Source organism: Artemia franciscana, chromosome 21 (genome assembly GCF_032884065.1).
Source record: "Artemia franciscana chromosome 21, ASM3288406v1, whole genome shotgun sequence".
Lineage (NCBI taxonomy): Eukaryota > Metazoa > Arthropoda > Branchiopoda > Anostraca > Artemiidae > Artemia > Artemia franciscana.
In genome coordinates, this window is record NC_088883.1 from 1,921,891 (window position 1) to 1,943,808 (window position 21,918).

Sequence of the window (21,918 nt, forward strand, 5' to 3'; positions counted from 1 at the left end):
TGGTGTGGCACTGACATTAGCCATTTTAAGAGGGTGCTAAGAAAACGGAAAATAATTCATTAACTTTTTTTCAGGCATTCCACATTTGTTATGACGACAGGATGGCTTCCTTTCTCTGCCCAAACGGAACCACTTTTCATCAGCAATTCTTCGTCTGCGACTGGTGGTTCAATTCTGACTGCAACCAAGCGCCTAGTTTTTACTCAGTCAACGCAAATTTATTTGTTACTCATCATTCTTCCCAAACAGGCCCTTTAGGAACTGGGTCCACCCTAACAGCTCAAACTTTATCCAATTATGCAACAGCCAGCCAAACACAAACAGGGCAAAGCGTTTTCTCTAACCAGGGAAGTTACTCACAAGCGAGGCAAAGTGTTGATCAGCAAGAGGAGCAGGAAACCCCCAAAGATTTGCGTCAGTATTTTAATTCGGGGTACTACTCCTTGCAGCCAAGTCAAAAAACGGTAGCAAATGATTTGAAAAATCAAGTTCAAGGAGTTTCTACAGAAACAAATATTGGCAATATTCAACAGCAATCTGGACTGATTCAGAATCAGCAACCGTTTATTCAGCCTTCACAACAAACCCAGACTCTAAATTTAGAATCGCTTCAGCAATATGATTTAAGTCAGAACAATCAACAATCCATTGAACCTCTCCAGTATACCCAATTTTTTCAAGGTACTCAATCTGTGAACTCGCAGCAACTTCCACAGAAATTGGGAATGACCCAGGACCAACAGCAATTTATTCAGTCTTCTCAGAGCCCTCAATTTGTCAAAACTTCCCAGGTCACTCAATCTGCAAATTTGCAGCAGCTTACACAGCAATACCAAAAGGCTGGAAGTCCATCTGTTACATCAAGCTTTCAACAAATCCAACAACCACAATCATTAATTTCCCAAAGGCTGCAGCCACAAGGTACAATTAAGCAGTCACTCCAATTTGTCCAATCTGAAACTAACAAAAATCTGGCACCGTCACAAAACAGCCAATCATTTAATACACAGCAACCGATTGTATCCCAAAAGCTGCTCAATTCAGTAGGCACGCAGCAAGACATTTTAAAACAGGCTGGCCAGAGACAACAAGTGGGAAATACCATATCTGCGCAAAATGGGCAGGCCTACAGCTATAAATCTAGTGAGCCAAATCAGCTCTATCAAAACACATTTTTTAATTCGGGACAATTCCCAGGAGTTCAAAGAACAGGATTAGAGTCCACAAAGACAACAGGCATGAGATACAAGAAAGCGCCAATGCAAGATTATCAATTAAACAATTTTCAAGAAGAAAACAGTATTCCTACAATCCAAAATGTTGATAATAACACAGAAGGTACTAAAACGAATTTTAGAGATATTCTAACATCCACAGGCAATCCAACTACTGACACTATTCCAGAAAACAGCATTGGTGAGGCTGAGCAGTCCATAAATAGACTTGGGGATGAACTTCCTGTTTTAGAAGTAGGTGAAGCTTTTATTGCTCAAAGGGAACCTCAAATTATAACTGAATTGAATTTCCAGGATGTGACAACTGTACCAAGCAACATACCAGCAATTTTAATGACAAGATCACCAACAGCTTCAGCCAAGACTATCACACCATTGACTTTAGATAATCAGCCAAAACAACAGATCATCAATAATTCGCAGAATATTTTTAAACCTAGCCAGCAAATATTTGCAAAAACGATAACAGCAAAGACCGTCCTTCTGGCAAGTACTGAGCCTTTAATGCAGTCACAACTAGCTAAAAACAGCTTTAAAGTCCAACAAAAATATTCACAAGCTTTACCAAATCAACAATTATCTGTAAAACAGCAGCAAATACCTGATCAAGGAAATACAAACCAGCAAAACATTCATAAGACAAGCTTCTTACAGCATGAAAATCACAGGAACGTTGTAAATCAGTTACAAAGTGTAACTCAGAAACCATTGCAGTCAATGATAAATAAACAAAACATGAGAGAACAATCAGTAATAAATACCCCTCTAAGCGTCTCTCGTTTCTCTAATGATGAAACACAGCAACAAGTGGTAAAGCAAAATGGTGCTCAAACTACCACAAGCTCTTTGAAAAATCTTCAGAATCTTACAGGAGCTGAAATACTAGTGACACAGCCTGCAACTTATGCCCGTGCTCAACAGCTGCCCGTCTCTTTGAAGCAAGCGGTGTATAATCAAGCAACAAATCAGCAATATATACAAGGGTCGGGAAATTTAAACACCAATCAAATTTCTCATCAAAAAATTCAAACGCAAGGACAGCAAAAATTTATCCAAGCAACACCGTCAAAATTATCAACTCCATATTACACACCTCAGTCGCCTCTTTTTGGAAAGCGAATCGTCCCTCTTAAAGCACGCAACAATAGCGAGCAGCCGATGGCCACAAGAAGAACCTTACAATCTTTAGGGGGCACAGTCAAACACTGGCCGAGCCACATAGTTAGTCGCTCAACTGTTAGAGACTCCATTCCTGGTTCTGGCAGTTTGTTAATAACTAAGATTGGTCCAACACCAACATTCCATACATACTGGCAAAGGTACTCAACATACCCTTAAGATAACAGAATTAAGGGTACTTTTTGAAGGGTTGTGCATATCATCAACGAAATTGACTAGGATCATTTGTATCAATAAGATTTTTAATTTATTAGTCATCAGAGTTATATCGATGAACAAGTACCGTTCACCAAGCGTTTGGGGGAGGGGCATTGATTTGAAAAAAGCGAAAGAAAAATTTATATGAGAAACATACAAAAAAATGAATTTCAAAATAGAGGGGGAGGCACAGATTAAAGCATCGTTCCTTTGTATATATTCGTATAGGAAGGCAATGATGTGATTATTCCTACTGTGAATCCTCTTCAAATTTTAAATGTTTTCTTAGCCAGAGTAAATATCCATTTTTCATTCTTAGGTAGTTTAGGGGTCCAATCGTAAATAGATCATTGCAATGACTGTAGGATATTGTTTAAAATTTTCTACTTAGAAGAACGGTTGAAGAGAACACGGGGGTCACCAGGGAAGGACCAAAGGCGAGGTTCCTCCCTCTGGAAACAAGAGGATATTAAAGTATCAAGAGGAAAATTAGAAATGCTGGAATTCCAATCCGGGTTAGACAAACCCCTGTCTGTACTTCTTACCATTGGAGGATGTTTCCAGCAACACTCTTGGCATAGTGCCGAGAAAATCTCTGTAATACTATAAAAAAAAGACCAGTTATAAAAGCAATAAAAGAGTAAAATATGTTTGATGCGATGTTAGTTTTTGTGAATCGGATGAGTTATGAAATTTAAAATTTGACACATATTCTTGAATACGTGTCATTAAGTTTCTTTTTTATCTAAATACTTTTAGGAACAGCAGCCGATATTTTGGTCACATGTAGGCTATTGTTGCTTTCTTTTTTTTCTAACTTCGTTCGTAGAAACGGTGATTTTTTTGTGTAACTTTGCTTTCTCGTATTTTACTGCTTAAAATACGACGCTGAAAAATATGTCTTTGTAGAAAATGGTAGTCTTCACAACAAAAACACTTTCCCAACTTTATGTATAAGGTCCAAAGGTCTCTAAAGATATTGATTATTTTTTTCAGGTTTTTGATAAAATTGCCAAATTACTAGCATCTTGCCAGTGAAATTGGGGCTTACTGTTAACTGCTAAATTACTTTCTTATGTAGCAGATAAAAAGATACTAAGCGTCAAAGCTCAGAAAGTGCTGTCCATCTTAAATATCAGAAGAACAATTGAGACTGTTTAGTAGAAACTTTTACTAAGTACTCAAGAGAGAGGGGCAAGGAGACCTGGCGTTATGAGTTAGGAGCTTGCTTTTTGGCTCTAATTGAGCTGAAATCTTAATAGAAGATAGACTCTATTTAAGATACGAAACACAAAAGAGAATTTTGAAATTTTTTTGAGGGGAAGGGGCATAAAATAAAGAATGAAAAAAAATCTCACAAGACTAATTAAAAAAAATGTTTCCGGTTTCCCCATAAAAACAAGGAGGGAGCTCCAGATCCCCTCAAATTCCTAAATTTCCCTAATTTCTTGACACTTCTATTTTAAATTATCAAACAAATTTTCTTTTTATTATTGCCCCCCACCCTCCTGGGAAAAAATTCTTGCGTACGTACCTGTAAAATTATACCCCATTAAGTATAACTTGATGGGCATTTCCCAGTGAAAAATGGGACTTTGCGTCACAGCTGTAAAATACACTAAATGGGCATAATATTCATATCCAGGGATTTGTTAGTTTCAGATTAACCCATTTACTGAGCCAAAATTATGATGGTGCTTCGACTTTTTCTTAGAGAATGCCTTGGACTTCTTAAAAAAAAATGAAAATTTTCCTATTTTCGCGTGTTTCTGAAAAACCTAAACATAAAATTAAAAACAAGTTCAAAATATAAATCTGTACATGAGTCAAGCTGAATCTCAGGCATCGAGCAATAGAAAAATTGTCGTCTAGCGATGAAACACCAAAACTTTAATGAATAGTTTGGTTGATTAGATATTATCATCAATTCTTATATTATACTAAATAAATTATCAAATCATATAAATAAATTATCCTATCATATTTACCCTTCATTATTAGTACTAGTACTTCGTATTTCTATTAAACTTCAATTCCTAACTCTTTTCTAGCCTAGTCCCAGAGACAGGACTTTCTTAAACAGAGTTTCCAGGACTGCCTAAAATTTTGACTCATATGGGGGGAGGGACGTATATTATGCAGATGGCGTTTGATACATAATACAAAAATGTATATTGAAATGCATTCACATAGTGGGGGTTTAAACCTATTAATTTACATAATGGTATAATCTTGGCTATTTTAAACTCTTCATGAAAAAAATGTTTAGAGGAGTAGTAATCTTAATAATCTATTAAATTACAGGCTTGCCTTTTCAAATTAAGGCTATTATTTTTACGTTATAAGTTTTGAGTATAATATGTTCATTGTATTTATTGTTTGTTAATGTCCTTTTCGCAATCAAAATATTTAATTTTGTATAATTGAAGGAATAAATTAGTTTGTTGTTCGTTTACTTGGCATACTTTTTAAACGTATATTTAAGCATTACCTTTCATCAGAACGTTATATTTCATAATATTTAAGAATTTCCTTTCATACGAATCCTATGATCAGAAACCAGAGAGAGGCTTAGGTAAGGTAAGAGGTGAGGCGTAGCCTAAATCTATGACTTTTTTAATCCATTCTAGGATTAGGTAAGTTTTGATTCTAAAAATAACACAACAAGAAGATCTTACGTGTCGTTTTCCCACGGCTAGGGGGGGGGGAGGTCAAAGCCTTGTCCTTTGTTATCTCACAAACTGGCTGTGACACTTCAAAGGTAGAATATTACAGTTATTTAGACTGTGAGGAGACAAAAAGATAGTCAGAAATTTGTTGGCCGTCAATAACAACTTTTTTTTTTTAGTATTTTATTGCTTTTAATTTTTTCACCTTTTTATTACTATTTATTACTTATTGTATACTTTATCATTTGTTTTATTAATTAATAATCTATATTTGTTATTATTTATGAGTTATTACTTATTTATTCCTTATTACCCCTTTGTAACTATTTTATTTTAGATCAGGTTTCACGCTGCCATCATCTGACGATATTCCGCTTTCCCTTGCAATTGTATTTTTTTAAATCTTCTTTTCAGATATTTATTTTACCTTCTCTTAAGATTTATATTGCTTCTGAAATATGCCCTTTTGTGACAAGACCACCGCTGTAACCTGCACCAAAAGAAAAAAAGTATTTATATTATTGATTTGACTAGTTTCAGACTTATCCATTCATAAAGCCAAAATTATGAGATTACTTAGACTTCTCAAAAAATACTAATAAATTAGAAAAATTCTCTTTTTCCAATGATTCTCAACGTGTTTTCCAATCTACAAAATAAAAGGTAAATTCAAAAATATAATTCGGTAAATGGACGAGCTGAATCTCAGCTGCCGAATGATAACAAAATGGTCACCTTACTTTGAGGAATCTAAACCATAGGACTACGCAAAAATACCATACCCAAACCTTATACAGGGGCTTTACAGCAGCTAGCCAATGGTCCTCTTGGGACCATTTCCGAGTAAGGTATTTTAAGCCCTTCCATGAATTTTTATACATAAAGATTTCCAATCTCTAATTGACTTTAATAGAGAGAAACGAAGAAATATTTTGAAAAAACTACAAATTTTCGTATGTATCCTGACCCCCCCAAAAACGATTTGATCCCCCATGCAACCCGCATGGAATATTCTATTCTCGCTGAAAATTCCCCCTGGAAAATTTCTTGCGGAAGATACCACCAGAAAATTCTGCTTAACATAATTTCTTTTGAAAAAGACATCGATTTCCAATCACTTTTCAAATTATGTCTGAAACCTCCCCCTCCTGGTATTTTTCTCCAGACCCCCCCCCCCCCCCTCACGTGGAAAGTTGCTCACAAACAAAATTCCTTGGTGAAGAATTTCTCTCTCAGAAAATTCCCCCATGGAGAATCTTTCCCCCTCCCCATGAAAAAATCCTCCAGATAACTTCAACCCTGAAAAATTTATCTGGACAATTGTCCCAGAACGTCTCCACATATAATAATAAGTCGGCCAAGACAAAGTAAGAGAAATAAAAATAATTTCGTATAAAAATTTTGGCAAATTCCCAAGTATAAAATTTTCTCTACAAAATTCGGTCCCGGAAACTTCTCTTCCCAGGTAGAGTCCCAACCCCCTCTGCTTCCCAATAAAAAATACTATACGTAAACTATGAAAGAATTTCAAAGCTTACAGCGCTTCCTACAGAGGCTGAGGGGGGTTATGTTATTCCTAAAGGCACAGTTATTGTATTTTTCAACCATGCTGAACAAATTACCTATTAAATAATCTTGACTGAACAGCATTGGGAAAAAGAGGGCACTAAGACTTCTATTTTCGGTCAGAATGATCCCTCCCCTGATATTTTAGGGCCATTGTTTTGATACATTCACCCATGGAGAAAAGATAGAAACAAATAAACACGCATCAATGATCTCTGTTCTGGCAAAAATACATAATAACACATTTTTGGAGATAAGGCTTGAAATATCCATAGAGAAGTTTACTGATATGAGTGAGGATCACACAACCCCCCATAGGCCCCGGAGATGGGGCTGTACTTTATGTAATGTATTCACCGTTCATATAAAGCATTTGTTATTTGGAAATATATGTAGGAAATAAATTTATTTGCTATATAGTATTTTTTTTCATATGTAAAGCAGAGTTGTGTCCTATACCTTCTCATGTGGATATTTTTGATGGATTTCGCCCTAAAGGATACTTTATAAGATTGGTGGGAACGTGGGATCTAATGGAGAGGATAAACTCTATTAGAAAGTGATTGTAATGATGAGTTGAGTGCTGTAGATAAAAATTTTAGCAAAATGAATGATTTTTTCAAGGGTTAGAGTATAAATGGTGCAAGAGTATGCTTGAAAATTAATGTTTATTATCTTATTTTTTACGGATTATTTATTACGTTGGAAAAAAATTTTAAAGAATAAGAAAACAAGTTTACGAATTAAGATTAGAATATTGGAAGCTACTGTAATTCGTATTTATATAACGAAATAGCTATCGTAGCACTCAAAAATGAACGCTAAATTACGCTACTTTTACAATCACAAAATGGTCACTTGTTAGCTAAACTTACGAAATATGGCACAACTTTCAATTCACTTGTTAAATGCACTTGGGAAATATGGTACAAAAGAGCTTGTGAATCTTTTCGTATGCAACTTGACTGGTTCTAATTTGTTGTAATGCCTAGTATGTCTGCTGATTGATGTGGATGGTGGAAGTATGGATCGGTGCTTCTCGTTCGAAAGGCTAAGCCAAATTCGTTTAGTTTTTTGAGGATACTGGGGTGGGAAAGGAGCGTGCACAGTTTCGCTCAGTACAGATCAGTCTGAAGTGAGTTGGCAATGGTAGCATAATATAGATAATATCCAGATTGTTTCAAAGACAATAGATGCTCAACACATCCAACAACAACAAAAAATAAAAATCTCCATAGAGTCAAAGTATCTCTTGTGGCAGTAATTTTCTTATGGGGAAAGCAGAAAGTTTCGAAACGTTCCCTATCAACAATAGAAGAAAGTAGTCTTCAGTCTTAGAAGTGGAGGTTTAACCCCCTGCATTACTAATTAAGAATATTTTGTTGAACTGCCAAGTAAATTTTTTAATATATATGACATTCAATCCGGTCACATATGTGTCCGGACAGTGATTTTTTATGGATAAGACCTATATATACAGTTTTACAATTTTTGGTAGGAACGGGTGTCATATAATAAAACAAGAAACGTCGGAGAAAAATCAACAAAATAAGCTAAAAAAAATTTGACACCCAACGGTTTAAGAAGATGCAGTTGGCCTTTAAAGGTGTTGTTGTCTTTGTGTGTCAATAAATTCTGAATGAAAAATGATATCAAACTGAATACATGATCCCCCATGCAACCCGCACGGAGTAGATTTATGGGGTGATTTTTTTTTTATTTTGATATACTTGGTTAAACAGTTCGTGGTAACGAATTGTAAATAAGGAGCGAATCGGCCCAATAGCTACTGAAACTCTAAAAAAAGGAATTTTATTTAAAGTTAAAACATCACAAGAATTGTTTTTCATGCTAATTCTAAGTATATAAAATTGATTAAATTATTGTTACCCATCAAAAGCTACGAGCCTGAGAAAATTTGTTTGATTTTCGAAAAAGGGATGGCCAAAATGCGGGTTGGCCAAATTTTATCAAAATGAAAAAACAAAGTCTCAGAAACGTAATGACTCATTTTATTGCAAAACAGTTAGCAGTATGTTCAATTCTAGACAGTACATTCAAGGTTTAGAAAACTACTAGTTTACAAGTCAACAATGCGTCGACAGATTTCATCTGTGTATTCACTACACTTAGCCTTCCCGCCGAGATCACCAGTCAAAACACGTCCATCCTAGAAATAAATTAATAGTTAATGACAACATATTTATTAATTTATCTAAGGAAGGGAGAGGGCCTAACAGCCCACTCAATACTTAAATTAATCATTAAATTTACTTTTTTTTTCTGAAATTATTCTAAATGTTGTCAACAGTTGCCAGTAATAATAATGAATTATTATTAGTTTACTAACTAAACTGGAATAAATGAGCCAGTCTTCAGACAAGGACGTCTTTAAAAGAAACGTTTTTTTTTTAATTAAACTACATGAAGCAAAAATAAGAAAGTCGTTATAATTATTGTTTTAAATAGCTTTATTGTTAATTTCCTACCCCTATCTGCGCAGAAGCAAAGGGAAACTCCCTCTTTTTATTAGATTGGTCTCGAATTCCAAGGAAATCAAAAACACACCTTTTTCAGTCTAATCCGTATCCCCTGGGGATTACAATCTACTCCGCCTATTCCTTCGGATCTGGCACATCTATGTACACGCCAGATCTAACATTTTGTTAATTATCAATATTTATAATATCAACAAATATCAACATTTTATAAATAGATATAATAAGAAGCGTCAATTCTTCCACTATCCCCGATTTTTTCAGATTTTCCCCGAAAATCCCAAAAGAAAATTGATATCTCCGAAAATTAACGTTTATACATACTCGAATGTTAACTTAAGATACAAGCCTTAATTTTCAGGGACATTTTTGACAAACCAATTTTCTTTCGTGGAAATTCTAGAAAACTCTTGGAACAATGGAAGCAGCGAGTGGCGTAATGGAATCCATTTCCCACTTAAATTTTTTCCACAAAACAGGTATAGACTGAAAATTCAATTTAACTCATTTCAAGCTTAGCAAGAACAAGTCTGACTAAAGGATTTCAACACTCATCCCCTCAAAAAAGGTTAAATTATACAGACGAATTTTCAAAAAGCTTAAATACATTTATCTTTAAAAGGGGTCATGTAGCAGAAGTGAAATTTAACGTTACTTCGCTTAAGTATCACACAAAAAAGGGTTTTCAACCCCCCCCCCCTCAAAGAAAAAAACAAATTTTCATGTGACTAACTGGTGCGCTAATTTATGTATAAACTACTATGAAACAGGCATCACTGACAGCAGCCACCAAGGGAAAGCAACAAAGGGCATATAGGAATTTATCAGATTATGATTATATTTGGCAAGGTCAGGCCATTTACCCCATTCGTCGATTTGCCCAGATTTAGGCTCCCAAACTTCAGAGATCATGAGAGGTATCACTTCCAAAGTTATAAACCTAAAAAACCCTTTACTAACGGGTCATCATGCCAAGCTTCAGATTAATCGAAGAGTCCACTCATTTAGCCAAATTAGCCAAATGCACCCACTTAGCCAATTCTTAGACTCCCAACGTTAGACTCAATATCAGAGTTGCCCAGATTCTCCTTAACGTTTTCCAAATTTTACGGCTCTTTTTCAATTTTATTTTACATTTGGATTACTTACTCAATTCAGTCATTTGGTATGTTATAGGCTTCTAGCTTTTCAGATGCCCAAATGATATGCGAAACATGCCTCCCAAATATCAAATCTATGCAAAACATGCCTCCCAAATGTCAAAATCTATGCGAAACATGCCTCCCAAATGTCAAAATCTATGCGAAACGTACCTCCCAAAGTCAAAACAACGTAATGCCCTTTATCGAAGGCTCACACATTCCAATTCTGACAATTTTTTTCCAGTTCCACGTTTAGGGCCCATAGCTCAAACACGAGTACAAGCTAGCCAGATCATGGCTATATGATATGATATCGATTACACTACAAACCTTTCTTGACCATAGTTAATACAAAAATTCACATCAACATAATATTTAAATCTTATTTTACAAAAGTATTCTACTTAAATGCATGCTGTCAGAAATATGAAGTGGGAAAAATCGCAACTGTACAGGAGATTTGAAAGCAGCCAACTACGATTAACTAACCGAAGAAGAAGAAGCAGAAATTCTTCATTGTTCCAAATATTCTAACATTAGTTGTATCAGAATATACTTTTTCAATTATACTAGCATCATTCCTTATAGATATAATATGAAAAAAACTTCGTTTTCTTAAAGAGTTAAAGAGGCTGCGTCCCAAAGTCGAACCTTAAAACGTACAGGAATTAGAAGAGGCAGTTGGGGGGCTGCCGCCCCCCAAACCCCCAGCTTTTAAAGACTCTTTTGTACAGGTTTTTTGTTTTTTTGCTAACCCCCAGCTCTTGGCTTCGGAAAGGCCCTCTTTTAATTAACAAAAAATTGAAATGAATGAATAATGGAATAACTTCGAAAAATGTTAAACACAAGAGGACAGGAGAACCATTGCGTCGAAACTAGTAATTAGTAACAATGAAGTCCCCCCCCCCAAAAAAAACCTGTACAAAAGAGTCTTTAAAAGCTGGGGGTTTGGGGGGCGGCAGCCCCCCAACTGCCTCTTCTAATTCCTGTACGTTTTAAGGTTCGACTTTGGGACGCAGCCTCTTTAACTCTTTAAGAAAACGAAGTTTTTTTCATATTATTTCTGTACGTTTTTCTACAATCCATGGTGGATGTAATTTAATAATTCCTGTACTCCTCGTACAGGAATTAGGAGAGGAACTTGGGTGGCTGCCGCCCCCCCCCCCCGCTTTTAAATCATTTTATAAAATAGAAAAAAAATAGATAGAATGACCGAAATGTTTCTTTTGCTCATAAGAAGCTAATATTCTGTTATCTCTCAAATGATAAGCTGTCCAGGTGTTATCAAATTTTTTTTGATGTTGTGAAAAAAAACCGCCCGTAAGGGACTTGAACCCTTTACCCGAGGATTAAAAGTCTCACGCTCTACCAACTGAGCTAATAACTTGCATGTGTGTAAGTATAACTTCTCAATAGCTTTTAAAAATTTCAAATTAACATGGGCTCTTATGGAGAGAAATCCGTTAATTAAATAGCTAATGGGTGGTTTCTGGAAAACAGGGAAGGAGTTATCGGATCGAGCTGAAATTTCGCGGATAAGCTCCTGGGCCGTAGGGGACCTTAACTTGTGAATTTCAGCCCGATCGGACAACGTTAAAAGGGGTGGGGGGGGGTTGGAGGGTCGAAACTTTCGGGGGGTTAAGATTTTCCTACGAAACTTTCATGGGCACTTACTCGGAGAATTCCGCATCGAATGAGTCTTCGTACACCCAGATCCGATGTCGGATGTGACCTGTAGGCGTCTAGGAAAAAAAGTAAATGAATTTTAAGTGGCTATGCGTGGTTTCTGGAAAACAGGGAAGGAGTTATCGGATCAAGCTGAAATTTCGCGGATAAGCTCCTGGGCCCTAGGGGACCTTAACTTGTGAATTTCAGCCCGATCGGACAACGTTAAAGGGGGGCTTGGGTTGACAGGTCGAAACTTTCGGCCAGATTTTCCCCATGAAGAAAAAGTTGGAGGGGGATGAAATTTTGCAGGTTTCTTAGTTGGAGCTCGGGCTACGAAATGCATCCCTCCCCATCCGTCTGCGACCACTGGAACCGAAGATCGCTTAACATTGTCGTGTGTCGCCTCTTTATAGAGGCACGAGTGTGCCTCCTTGATATATCCGTACATTTTCAACATAAGTGCAAAAAATTATAACTACGAACTGGAAAACGACTGTACTTGCGCAATAGGCTTTAAACTGTCACATATAATCTAGTCTATCACAGAAGAAGTAGAGAATATAACTCGAATTGTACAATACCTTTATGGTGTCAAAACAGGCTTTTTCAATTTTGTTGGCAAATTGCCCTAGCTCCATATACCTTAGCATCATAACTGCTGACAATAGAAGAGCAGTTGGGTTGGCTTTATCTTGACCAGCAATGTCTGGAGCGGTGCCATGAACCTCAAAGAAGAAAAAAATAGAGACACATACTAGATTTTGAAGCTATGTATATTTAAGGCGTCTACAGCTTTTATTAGAAATATTCGGATCAAATCGAACTGGAATAAATCACTTCGACTTGGAATAAATTATCCAAGACAGAGACAGAGAGAGAGAGAGAGACAGAGAGAGAGAGAGAGAGAGAGAGAGAGAGAGAGAGAGAGAGAGAGAGAGAGAGAGAGAGAGAGAGAGAGAGAGAGAGAGGGGAGGGGGGAGAAAGAAAGATCGGTATATTTGAAAACTATCGTAGCATAGCAAAATTCAGGTTTTTTTCCAAATTTCTACATTTAAATAAAAATCACACACTACTGCTGAGCATTGAAAATTGATGCGCAGAAAGGCACAAATTAGTTTCAATGGACTGCATAAGCAGAATCCAAAAAGCTAGCATAAAAAAAATACTATACATGAATGTGTATGTATAAAAATACATGCATGGTATAAGAAAAAACTGTTTTATTTCCTGAGATGTAGCAAGACTGAAGAGTGGCAATATTTTTCAAAACTTAATTTTCCTTTTTTGTTTGCATTTTAAGAGAAAACGTTACTGACAACTTAACAATATTTGGTCATAAAAGGACCCATACGTTAACATGGTATTCATAGGATGGTAAGACAGCTACCATTATTATGTTATTGTAAACCCAAGACTGGCAGGGTATTGAATTAGTTTTTTTTTTCTCTACTGACTTTTGACGGTTATGTTTCAATCGGACAGATTTTTTTTTTAGACTTCCGACTTCCTTTTCATTTTTTGACAGTATATCACTACTTTTTCCAAGAGACGAAATTTGGCGACAATAGCCGTCCCAATGACGCACAATGACAAAATTTGCCGACAACAGTTGTACCAATGACGTACAGATATGATGTCGCACACTAAGATGCTCAACAGTCGTCCCGATGAGGTACAAGGACAGAATTTGGTAACAATAGTCGTCCCAATCACGCACAATTACAAAATTTGCCGACAACAGTCGTACCAACGACGTACATAAATGATGTACACAAAGACGCTCATTAGTCGTTCCAATGACAGAATTTGCCGACAACAGTCGTACCAACGCCGTACAGAAATGATGTCGTTCACAAAGACACTCAATAGTCGTCCCAATGACGTACAATGACAGAATTGGCAACAATAGTCGTCCCAATGACACACAATGACAAAATTTGCCAACAAGAGTTGTACCAATGACGTACAATGACAAAATTTGGCAACAATAGTCGTCCCAATGACAAAGTTTGCCGACAACAGTTGTACCAATGACGTACAGAAAGGATGTCGCACACTAAGATGCTCAATAGTCGTCCCAATGAGGTACAAGGACAGAATTTGGTAACAATAGTCGTCCCAATCACGCACAATCACAAAATTTGCCGACAACAGTCGTACCAACGACGTACAGAAATGATGTCGTACACAAAGACGCTCATTAGTCGTTCCAATGACGTACAATGACAGAATTTGCCGACAACAGTCGTACCAACGCCGTACAATGACAGAATTTGGCAACAATAGTCGTCCCAATGACGTACAATGACAAAATTTGGCAACAATAGTCGTCTAAATGACAAAATTTGCCGACAACAGTCGTACCAACGACGTACAGAAATGATGTCGTACACAAAGACGCTCAATAGTCATCCCAATGACAGAATTGGACAACAAGTCGTCTCAAATACGTAGAGAAATGACGTCGTACCCAATGATGTACAATAGTAATCCCAATGATGAATATCCTTTAAATGATGTACGTGTCTTTTCTCTTACAAGCCACGCGTTACTTATCCATGGAGTGCAAACACCTTTACGATAGATCCGGTAAAAATGGGTTAGCCACGATTTCGTTTTAAGCTGACAGAGTTTAGATAGGAATTTGGCAGCATGGAATTATGCAGCACATTCGCTTCTTCATGGAAGGCACCAATAAGTTGGATTAGGTGAGAGGGGTTAACAACGATATTATTCTGGTCGATATTATTTTAGCTAGAGAAATTTTCTTGACGTAACCTCAAGTCCCCCAAGGGAAATCTAACACAAAGGGTTTTTTTTACTGCAGCATTGCCAATATTTTGAGTCAATATAGAATTGTTACTTCTCGTCCGAGCAAGTACAAACCTTATGGCTACATATAAACTATGTATAGCTACATATAGCTTATATATAAACTATGTAAACTAATGTAAACTAACTGTATATGTAAACCAGAAGTTACATATAGCTTATAGAAAATAGGTTCACCAAGATTGAGATAACATAGATTCAGGAAACATCGGGAGCTTAATTGTAACTTCTGCAAACTACGCAAATATAGGATCAAGAAGGGACTCGGCAGCTACCAAGAAACATAAATAATTGAGGAAATAAATAGGTCACAGGCAAGTCTTGCAGATTCAGAATATATAATTTCAGCGAAAGATTCGATAAATATATGACTTTCAGGCCACTTCTGTAGCAGATATATGAAACACCACCCCTTATATTCTGGAAGCCAATTTTTAATTCACTTAGCATAATTTACTATAACAAAAAATAACTGAAGCAAACACAAAACGGAGATTTACGCGGAAAAACAAATGTGTTAATGGAGGTTAAGACAAAAATCAAGCGTCAGATATACACAATACTTATTGATTTTTGTGTATGATTGCTAGTACTGTTAGGGTATTAATAAATAAGTAAAGAGGACCCACCTAGTACTTACTCATCCTAAATGGTGTGTTTGTCTTTTGTAACTAAAAACCTTCAAAATGGCACATTTAGGTAGAAATGGTCCACATGGAGAAAAAAGGGTAATAACAGACAATCTAAACAAATTAACAGATCTTCAGTCCACCTCCAATAAAAACTAATGCCTCCTTTACTGACCTAACAATTACGGGCATTCAAAAAGAGGGAGGTGACCGGTGCTATTTAAGGCAATAAGTTAGTTTTTTGGTAGTTAAGAAAAATTCAGGGGAGGGATTATTTCTCCCATGGGCACCACCTACCCTAGAAACAGTCCTGCTAACAACATATTCATTATAACAAAGTCGAAAAAATTACTAGCCAAATAGTTATAAATGATTCGAGAGCCACCTAGAAACGATAATTATGCAAAAAGGGAAATTAATGTGCTTACTGATTCGAAGATGGCACCATTCGTTCCAATATTTCCTGAAGGAGTCAGTCCTAGTCCACCAACTAAACCAGCACACAGATCTGACAAAATGTCACCATAAAGATTTGGCATAACTAGTACGTCGTACTCTGAAGGATCCTGAAAAATAGAAATGACAACGTTCATAATAGGTCTCATTTCTTGTAATCAGACAACCAAGATCTAAATTATCTGACTCCAAATTTTTTACACTCAGACTTTTATTCTTAGTTATGAATGAAAAAATAGGGGGGGGGGGGGAGAGCACCTTTAAATTGGACATAAGTGGCATTTCGCCTAGTTGGTCGTATTACACATTACCAGACGAAAAAAAAAATCTGCAAATTTTAGGTTAACTTTGCATTGACCCAAAGTTTAAAATGTGTTATTTAGAAATAAAACGCATAATGATAGACCTCCCCTGATTTTAGAGATATAGCCTACAAGTCTTGATAAAGAGTTCTGCGGAAAAAAATAAGAAATTTTCAGACAAAACTTTTTCTCCTTTTTTGCTTGGGTATGAACAGCGGTGGAGAAATTATCGCTCAAAAAATCCTTAAATTCTGGAAAGCAAACGTTTTAATCCAGGCGAATATTCAGTTCACTTCTGCTTCGATTCAAAATTAAAAAATTCACTATTTAGAAATAACCCAGGAGTACATTCGCCCCTTGATTACAAGAAACGGACCTCCAAGTCTTGATAAATGATGTTAACATATTCGGTCTTTTTATTTTCAATATTGTAAATTAAAACAAAAAAAAAAAACTTTAAGTGTCTATTTTTCAGAATTTCTGATAGCCTAATAGAGCCAAGATTATACCTTCGCATTTGCTTCACTTCAGTTCACTGTTTCACTTTGCAAATCAAAATGACCTATGATAGTATTGACACAAAGTATCATCTCATTTCACAGATTTGATAACTTACCAATTTTATTTATTATTAACAAACATCGTCACTCCAAATCCACCTTAGACTAAAATTACATTTGTGAACCATCCACCAACACAAAGCACAAGAGATGCGTTCCATGGCAAATATAGATTATAATGATTGAAATGGAAAAGAAAAGAGGAAGTAAGAAGAAGTGGGGGTTAACAGGTTCAGTCTTTTTGGGAAAAATTGTTCGGTACTTAACTGTTATAGCTATAACACTCAAGTTGTTCATCTAAGTGGAACTGGTTTTTCCTACCATACATGAAATTCATTTAGTTTGCGATCTGTATTGATAGAGAATAGTGTCTAACCATGGATGTTAAGTTGAAAATTTGGTTAGGTTAGGTCAGGTGGGAGCAGTGAAGATGTTTGAAGTAGAATAGCCAAGGCTCAGGGTGTTTTTTCACAGTTAAATAAAGTTTGGAAGAATATGAAGATAAGCCTGCAAATCAATATTAGAATATTAGAAGCTACAGTGATGACAGTGGTCAAATATGGCTCTGAAGCATGGGCGCTCCGAAAAGCGGATGGAAATTTACTAGATGTTTTCCAGAGAAATTGTCTACGGATTGTTCTGGGTACCCGGTTGACTGACTGTATTTCAAACAGTAGGTTGTACGAAAAATGTAGTTCAATCCCGCTTTGAAAGGGCTATAATGAAAGAAAGGTTGAGATGGCTAGTCCACGTTCTGCGGATGAAGGATGACAGATTGCCGAAGATTGTCCTTTTTGGCCATCCGTCTGGGGCTAAACGGAAAGCAGGTCGTCCTCGTCTGGGGTAGGAGCATGTCATAAAGAAAGATCTGAAGGAAATGGGAACTCCCTGGGAGGGTGTAAAGAGCGAGACATTGAATAGATTGGGTGGGAGGAGGAGCGTGCGTAGCTGTGTTGGCCTCGGGTGGCTTGGTGCTGCGGTAAGTTAGTAGTAGTAGTAGTAGGTGTGGTAAGGTTATGTTAGGTCAGGTTCGGATGAATCAATGAAATATATATATCAGTGAAAATGAATATGAAAGACCAGCTGCAGCGGGTTTCTCCTGCGCAGCAGGTTTCCAATATCAAACAACGAGCGTGGGCTCTCTATTATATCTCTATGGTTATAATACTTTTAATCCAGCTCTTAGGTTTTATCAGTGAATATGAATATGAAAGACCAGCTGCAGCGGGTTTCTCCTGTGCAGCAGATTTCCAGTATCAAACAACGAGCGTGGGCTCTCTATTATATCTCTATGGATATAATACTTTTAATCTAGCTCTTAGGTTTTATCAGTGAATATGAATATGAAACACCAGCTGCAGCGGGTTTCTCCTGTGCAGCAGATTTCCAATATCAAACAACGAGCGTGGGCTCTCTATTATATCTCTATGGTTATAATACTTTTAATCCAGCTCTTAGGTTTTATCAGTGAATATGAATATGAAACACCAGCTGCAGCGGGTTTCTCCTGTGCAGCAGATTTCCAATATCAAACAACGAGCGTGGGCTCTCTATTATATCTCTATGGTTATAATACTTTTAATCCAGCTCTTAGGTTTTATCGGTGAATATGAATATGAAAGACCAGCTGCAGCGGGTTTCTCCTGTGCAGCCGATTTCCAATATCAAACAACGAGCGTGGGTTCTCTATTATATCTCTATGGTTATAATACTTTTAATCCAGCTCTTAGGTTTTATCAGTGAATATGAAACACCAGCTGCAATGGGTTTCTCCTGTGCAGCCGATTTCCAATATCAAACAACGAGCGTGGGCTCTCTATTATATCTCTATGGTTATAATACTTTTAATCCAGCTCTTAGGTTTTATCAGTGAATATGAATATGAAAGACCAACTGCAGCGGGTTGCGTCTATTTATAAAATATAGGAAAATGCTCCCTTTTCAATGATTTTCAGCCAATTTTTGGCTTTTTCTTAAATCTAAAAAGATGTAAATTTCAAAATGCGATTCGGTAGATAGATAAACAACAATCTCAGCTAATTTTTTTTTAAACAATTAAAACCAAAGAAGGGAAAGAAAGATCGAAGAAAAGAAGATACCAAAAAAGAATTATCTTATGTGCCAAATTTGATGGCGCAATTTTTATCAAGATTAGTTTCTTTTTAGATATATTCTTCTTTATCCAACTTACAAAAAGTCAAATAACTTAAACATAAAACCGAAAAAAAAATCAAAAAGTCAAAGACTAGAGTCAAACTTAAAAAATTTGCAAAAAAGTGAACAAGCATCTATGACCATTCTAAGTTGATTACAAAATTCCATATATTCGTATACAGATGATTGAAATCTTAGTAGCAGGGTCCTCGGATATACTGAATTTTTATGGTCCACCTTTCATCACAACCATTCCCTTTTTGGGGGTTTATTTCTGTTAAGGTAGCATAAACAATGAGGACAAATCAGAAGGAAAAAAATAAACATTTCACAAGAAATTCTATTTAATATTCTTTCCAAAAATTACTAAATTTGCGTTGCCTAGGCAACGTGAAGTATTATAGCAAGCAACAACTCTTTGTCCGCTTTGCCAACAAAATTGTTGCGGGAGCAACAATTGGAATCTTATCAAATCTAATCAATAGCCAGTTGAACCTTAAATGTATATATGTAATGCATCTTTAAGTGTATCAAACAAAATTGTGGCTTTGCCGCCAGTTAAGCCTTAGCATATATGTGTCATGTTTAGTAAACAAGCAACCCAAGGAGCATCCTTAACGATATTGCACACAACGCTGCGGGCTTAGACATTAAGCCGCTCTAAACATACAATGCCAATATATTTCCTTAAAACCTAAGCCCATTTGTTCAGCCCTGTACCCCTAAATAGTTCTGCGCCCTCTTTTAAATTTCTTGTGGTCACAATTTCTTCTAATTTAAAGCGGGATATCCAGGTTAAAAATATTGTCCATAGAGATAATGCGGCCATTTCCCTCCCTAAGCTCTTAAATAAAATTGGAATCCCCTCCATTTCTTTAAGGATTTATACTTTGTTTGTCCGCCCGCATCTCGAATATACTTGTCCGGTTTGGAATACTGGCATCTCCCGCGAAGAATTAAACAAAATTGAATCAGTTCAAAAAAACAAGAGCTAAGAGCTCATATGGCACTTGTGACGAGGCAAGAAGACCTAAGAGCCAAGAGATCATATGGTATGAGCTCTAACAAAATTCTATGAATCAATAGATTGATATAAAAAGGAATAAGAGGCCTAATGCCGGTCAGGATTTAAAATAAGAGTTATGAGTCACGATGTCCTTCTAAACATCAAAATTCATTAAGATCCGATCACCCACTCGTAAGTTATAAATACTTAATTTTTTCTAATTTTTCCTCTCCCTTTAGCCCCAATAGATGGCCGAATCTGGGAAAACGACTTTATCAAGTCAAATTGTGCAGCTCCCTGACACGCCTACCAATTTTCATCGTCCTAGCACGTCCAGAAGCACCAAACTCGCCAAATCACTAAACCCCTCCCCCAACTCCTCCAAAGAGAGCGAATCCAGTACGATTCTGTCAATCACGTATCAAGGACATTTGTTTATTCTATCCACCAAGCTTCATCCCGATTCCTCCAGTCCAAGTGTTTTTCCAAGATTTCCCCCTCCAACTCCCCCCAATGTCAAGAGATCTGGTCGGGATTTGAAATAAGAGCTCTGAGACGATGAATCCCTTCTAAAAATCCAATTTCATTAAGATCTGATCATCTATTCGTAAGATAAAAATACCCGAATTTTCACGTCTTCCAAGAATTCCGGTTTCTCCCTCCAACTTCCCCCAATGTCACAGGATCTGGTCGGAATTTAAAATTAGAACTTTAAAGCACAAGATCCTTCTAAATATCAAATTTCATTAAGATCTGGTCACCCTTTCGTAAGTTACACATACCTCAATTTTCAAAATTACCTTCCCCCCCAATTCCACCAAAGAGAGCAGATCCGGTCCGGTTATGTCAGTCACGTATCTTAGACAGGTTTCTATTCTTCCCATCCAGTTTCATCCTGATCTCACCGCTTTAAGTATTTTCTAAGATTTCAGGTCCCCCCAACTGCCCCTCCCCCCTCAATTACGCTTGATCCGGTTGGCATTTAAAATAAAGAGATCTGAGTTACGAGGTCCTTCTAAATATGAAATTTCATGAAGATCAGATCACTCCCTCGTAAGTTAAAAATACGTAATTTTTTCTTATTTTTCAGAATTAACCCCCCCCCCCAAAAAAGCAGATCCGTTCCAATTATGTAAATCACGTATGCAAGACTTCTGCTTATTTTTCCCACCAAGTTTCATCCCAATCCCTCCAATCTAAGCGTTTTCGATGATTTTAGGTTCCCCCCACCCCAAACTTCCCCCAATGTCACCAGATCCGATCAGGATTTAAAATAAGAGCTTTGAGACGGGATATCCTTTTAAATATCAAATTTCATTGAGATCCAATCACCCGTTCTTAAGTTAAAAATACCTCATTTTTTCTAATTTTTCAGAATTAACCCCCTCCCCCAACTACCCCAAAGAGAGCGGATCCGTTCCGGTTATGTCAATTATGTATCTAGGACTTTTGCTTATTTTTCCCACCAAGTTTCATCCCGATCCCTCCACTCTAAGTGTTTTCCAAGTTTTAGGTTTCCCCCTCCCAACTCCCCCCCCCCCCCCCCCAATGTCATCAGATCCAGTTGGGATTTAAAATAAGAGCTCTGAGACACAACATCATTCCAAACATCAAATTTCATTAAGATCCCATCACCCGCTCATAAGTTAAAAATACTTCATTTTTTCTATTTTTTCCAAATTAAACGGCCCCCCACTGCCCCCCCGCCCCAGATGGTCAAATCAGGAAAACGACCTATATTACCTGGAAGTGCCTAAAGTAGCAAAACCGGGACCGACAGACAGACCGACAGAAGTTGCGATTGCTATATGTACCAAGTGCCAT

At 36.8% G+C, this 21,918-nt stretch overlaps 2 protein-coding genes across 3 annotated transcripts in view; one reads left to right on the forward strand and one right to left on the reverse strand.

The window, feature by feature from the left end:
- The window catches only part of LOC136040969 (uncharacterized), a 55,413-nt gene extending 51,053 nt beyond the window's left edge, over positions 1-4,360 (forward strand). For both annotated transcript variants that reach the window (XM_065725440.1, XM_065725438.1), the window contains exon 4: positions 75-4,360. In XM_065725440.1, the coding sequence (XP_065581512.1) occupies positions 75-2,573 (2,499 nt within the window). In that variant the 3' untranslated portion in view covers positions 2,574-4,360. The remainder of the gene's footprint in view (positions 1-74) is intronic.
- A 4,483-nt stretch (positions 4,361-8,843) lies between these two features.
- The window catches only part of LOC136040995 (probable isocitrate dehydrogenase [NAD] subunit alpha, mitochondrial), a 33,571-nt gene continuing 20,496 nt past the window's right edge, over positions 8,844-21,918 (reverse strand). Inside the window, exons 6-8 of the mRNA XM_065725491.1 lie at positions 16,045-16,182; positions 12,737-12,880; positions 8,844-9,017 (exon numbers count right to left, since the gene is read on the reverse strand). Coding sequence (XP_065581563.1) covers positions 8,928-9,017; positions 12,737-12,880; positions 16,045-16,182 — 372 coding nt within the window. The 3' untranslated portion in view covers positions 8,844-8,927. The remainder of the gene's footprint in view (positions 9,018-12,736; positions 12,881-16,044; positions 16,183-21,918) is intronic.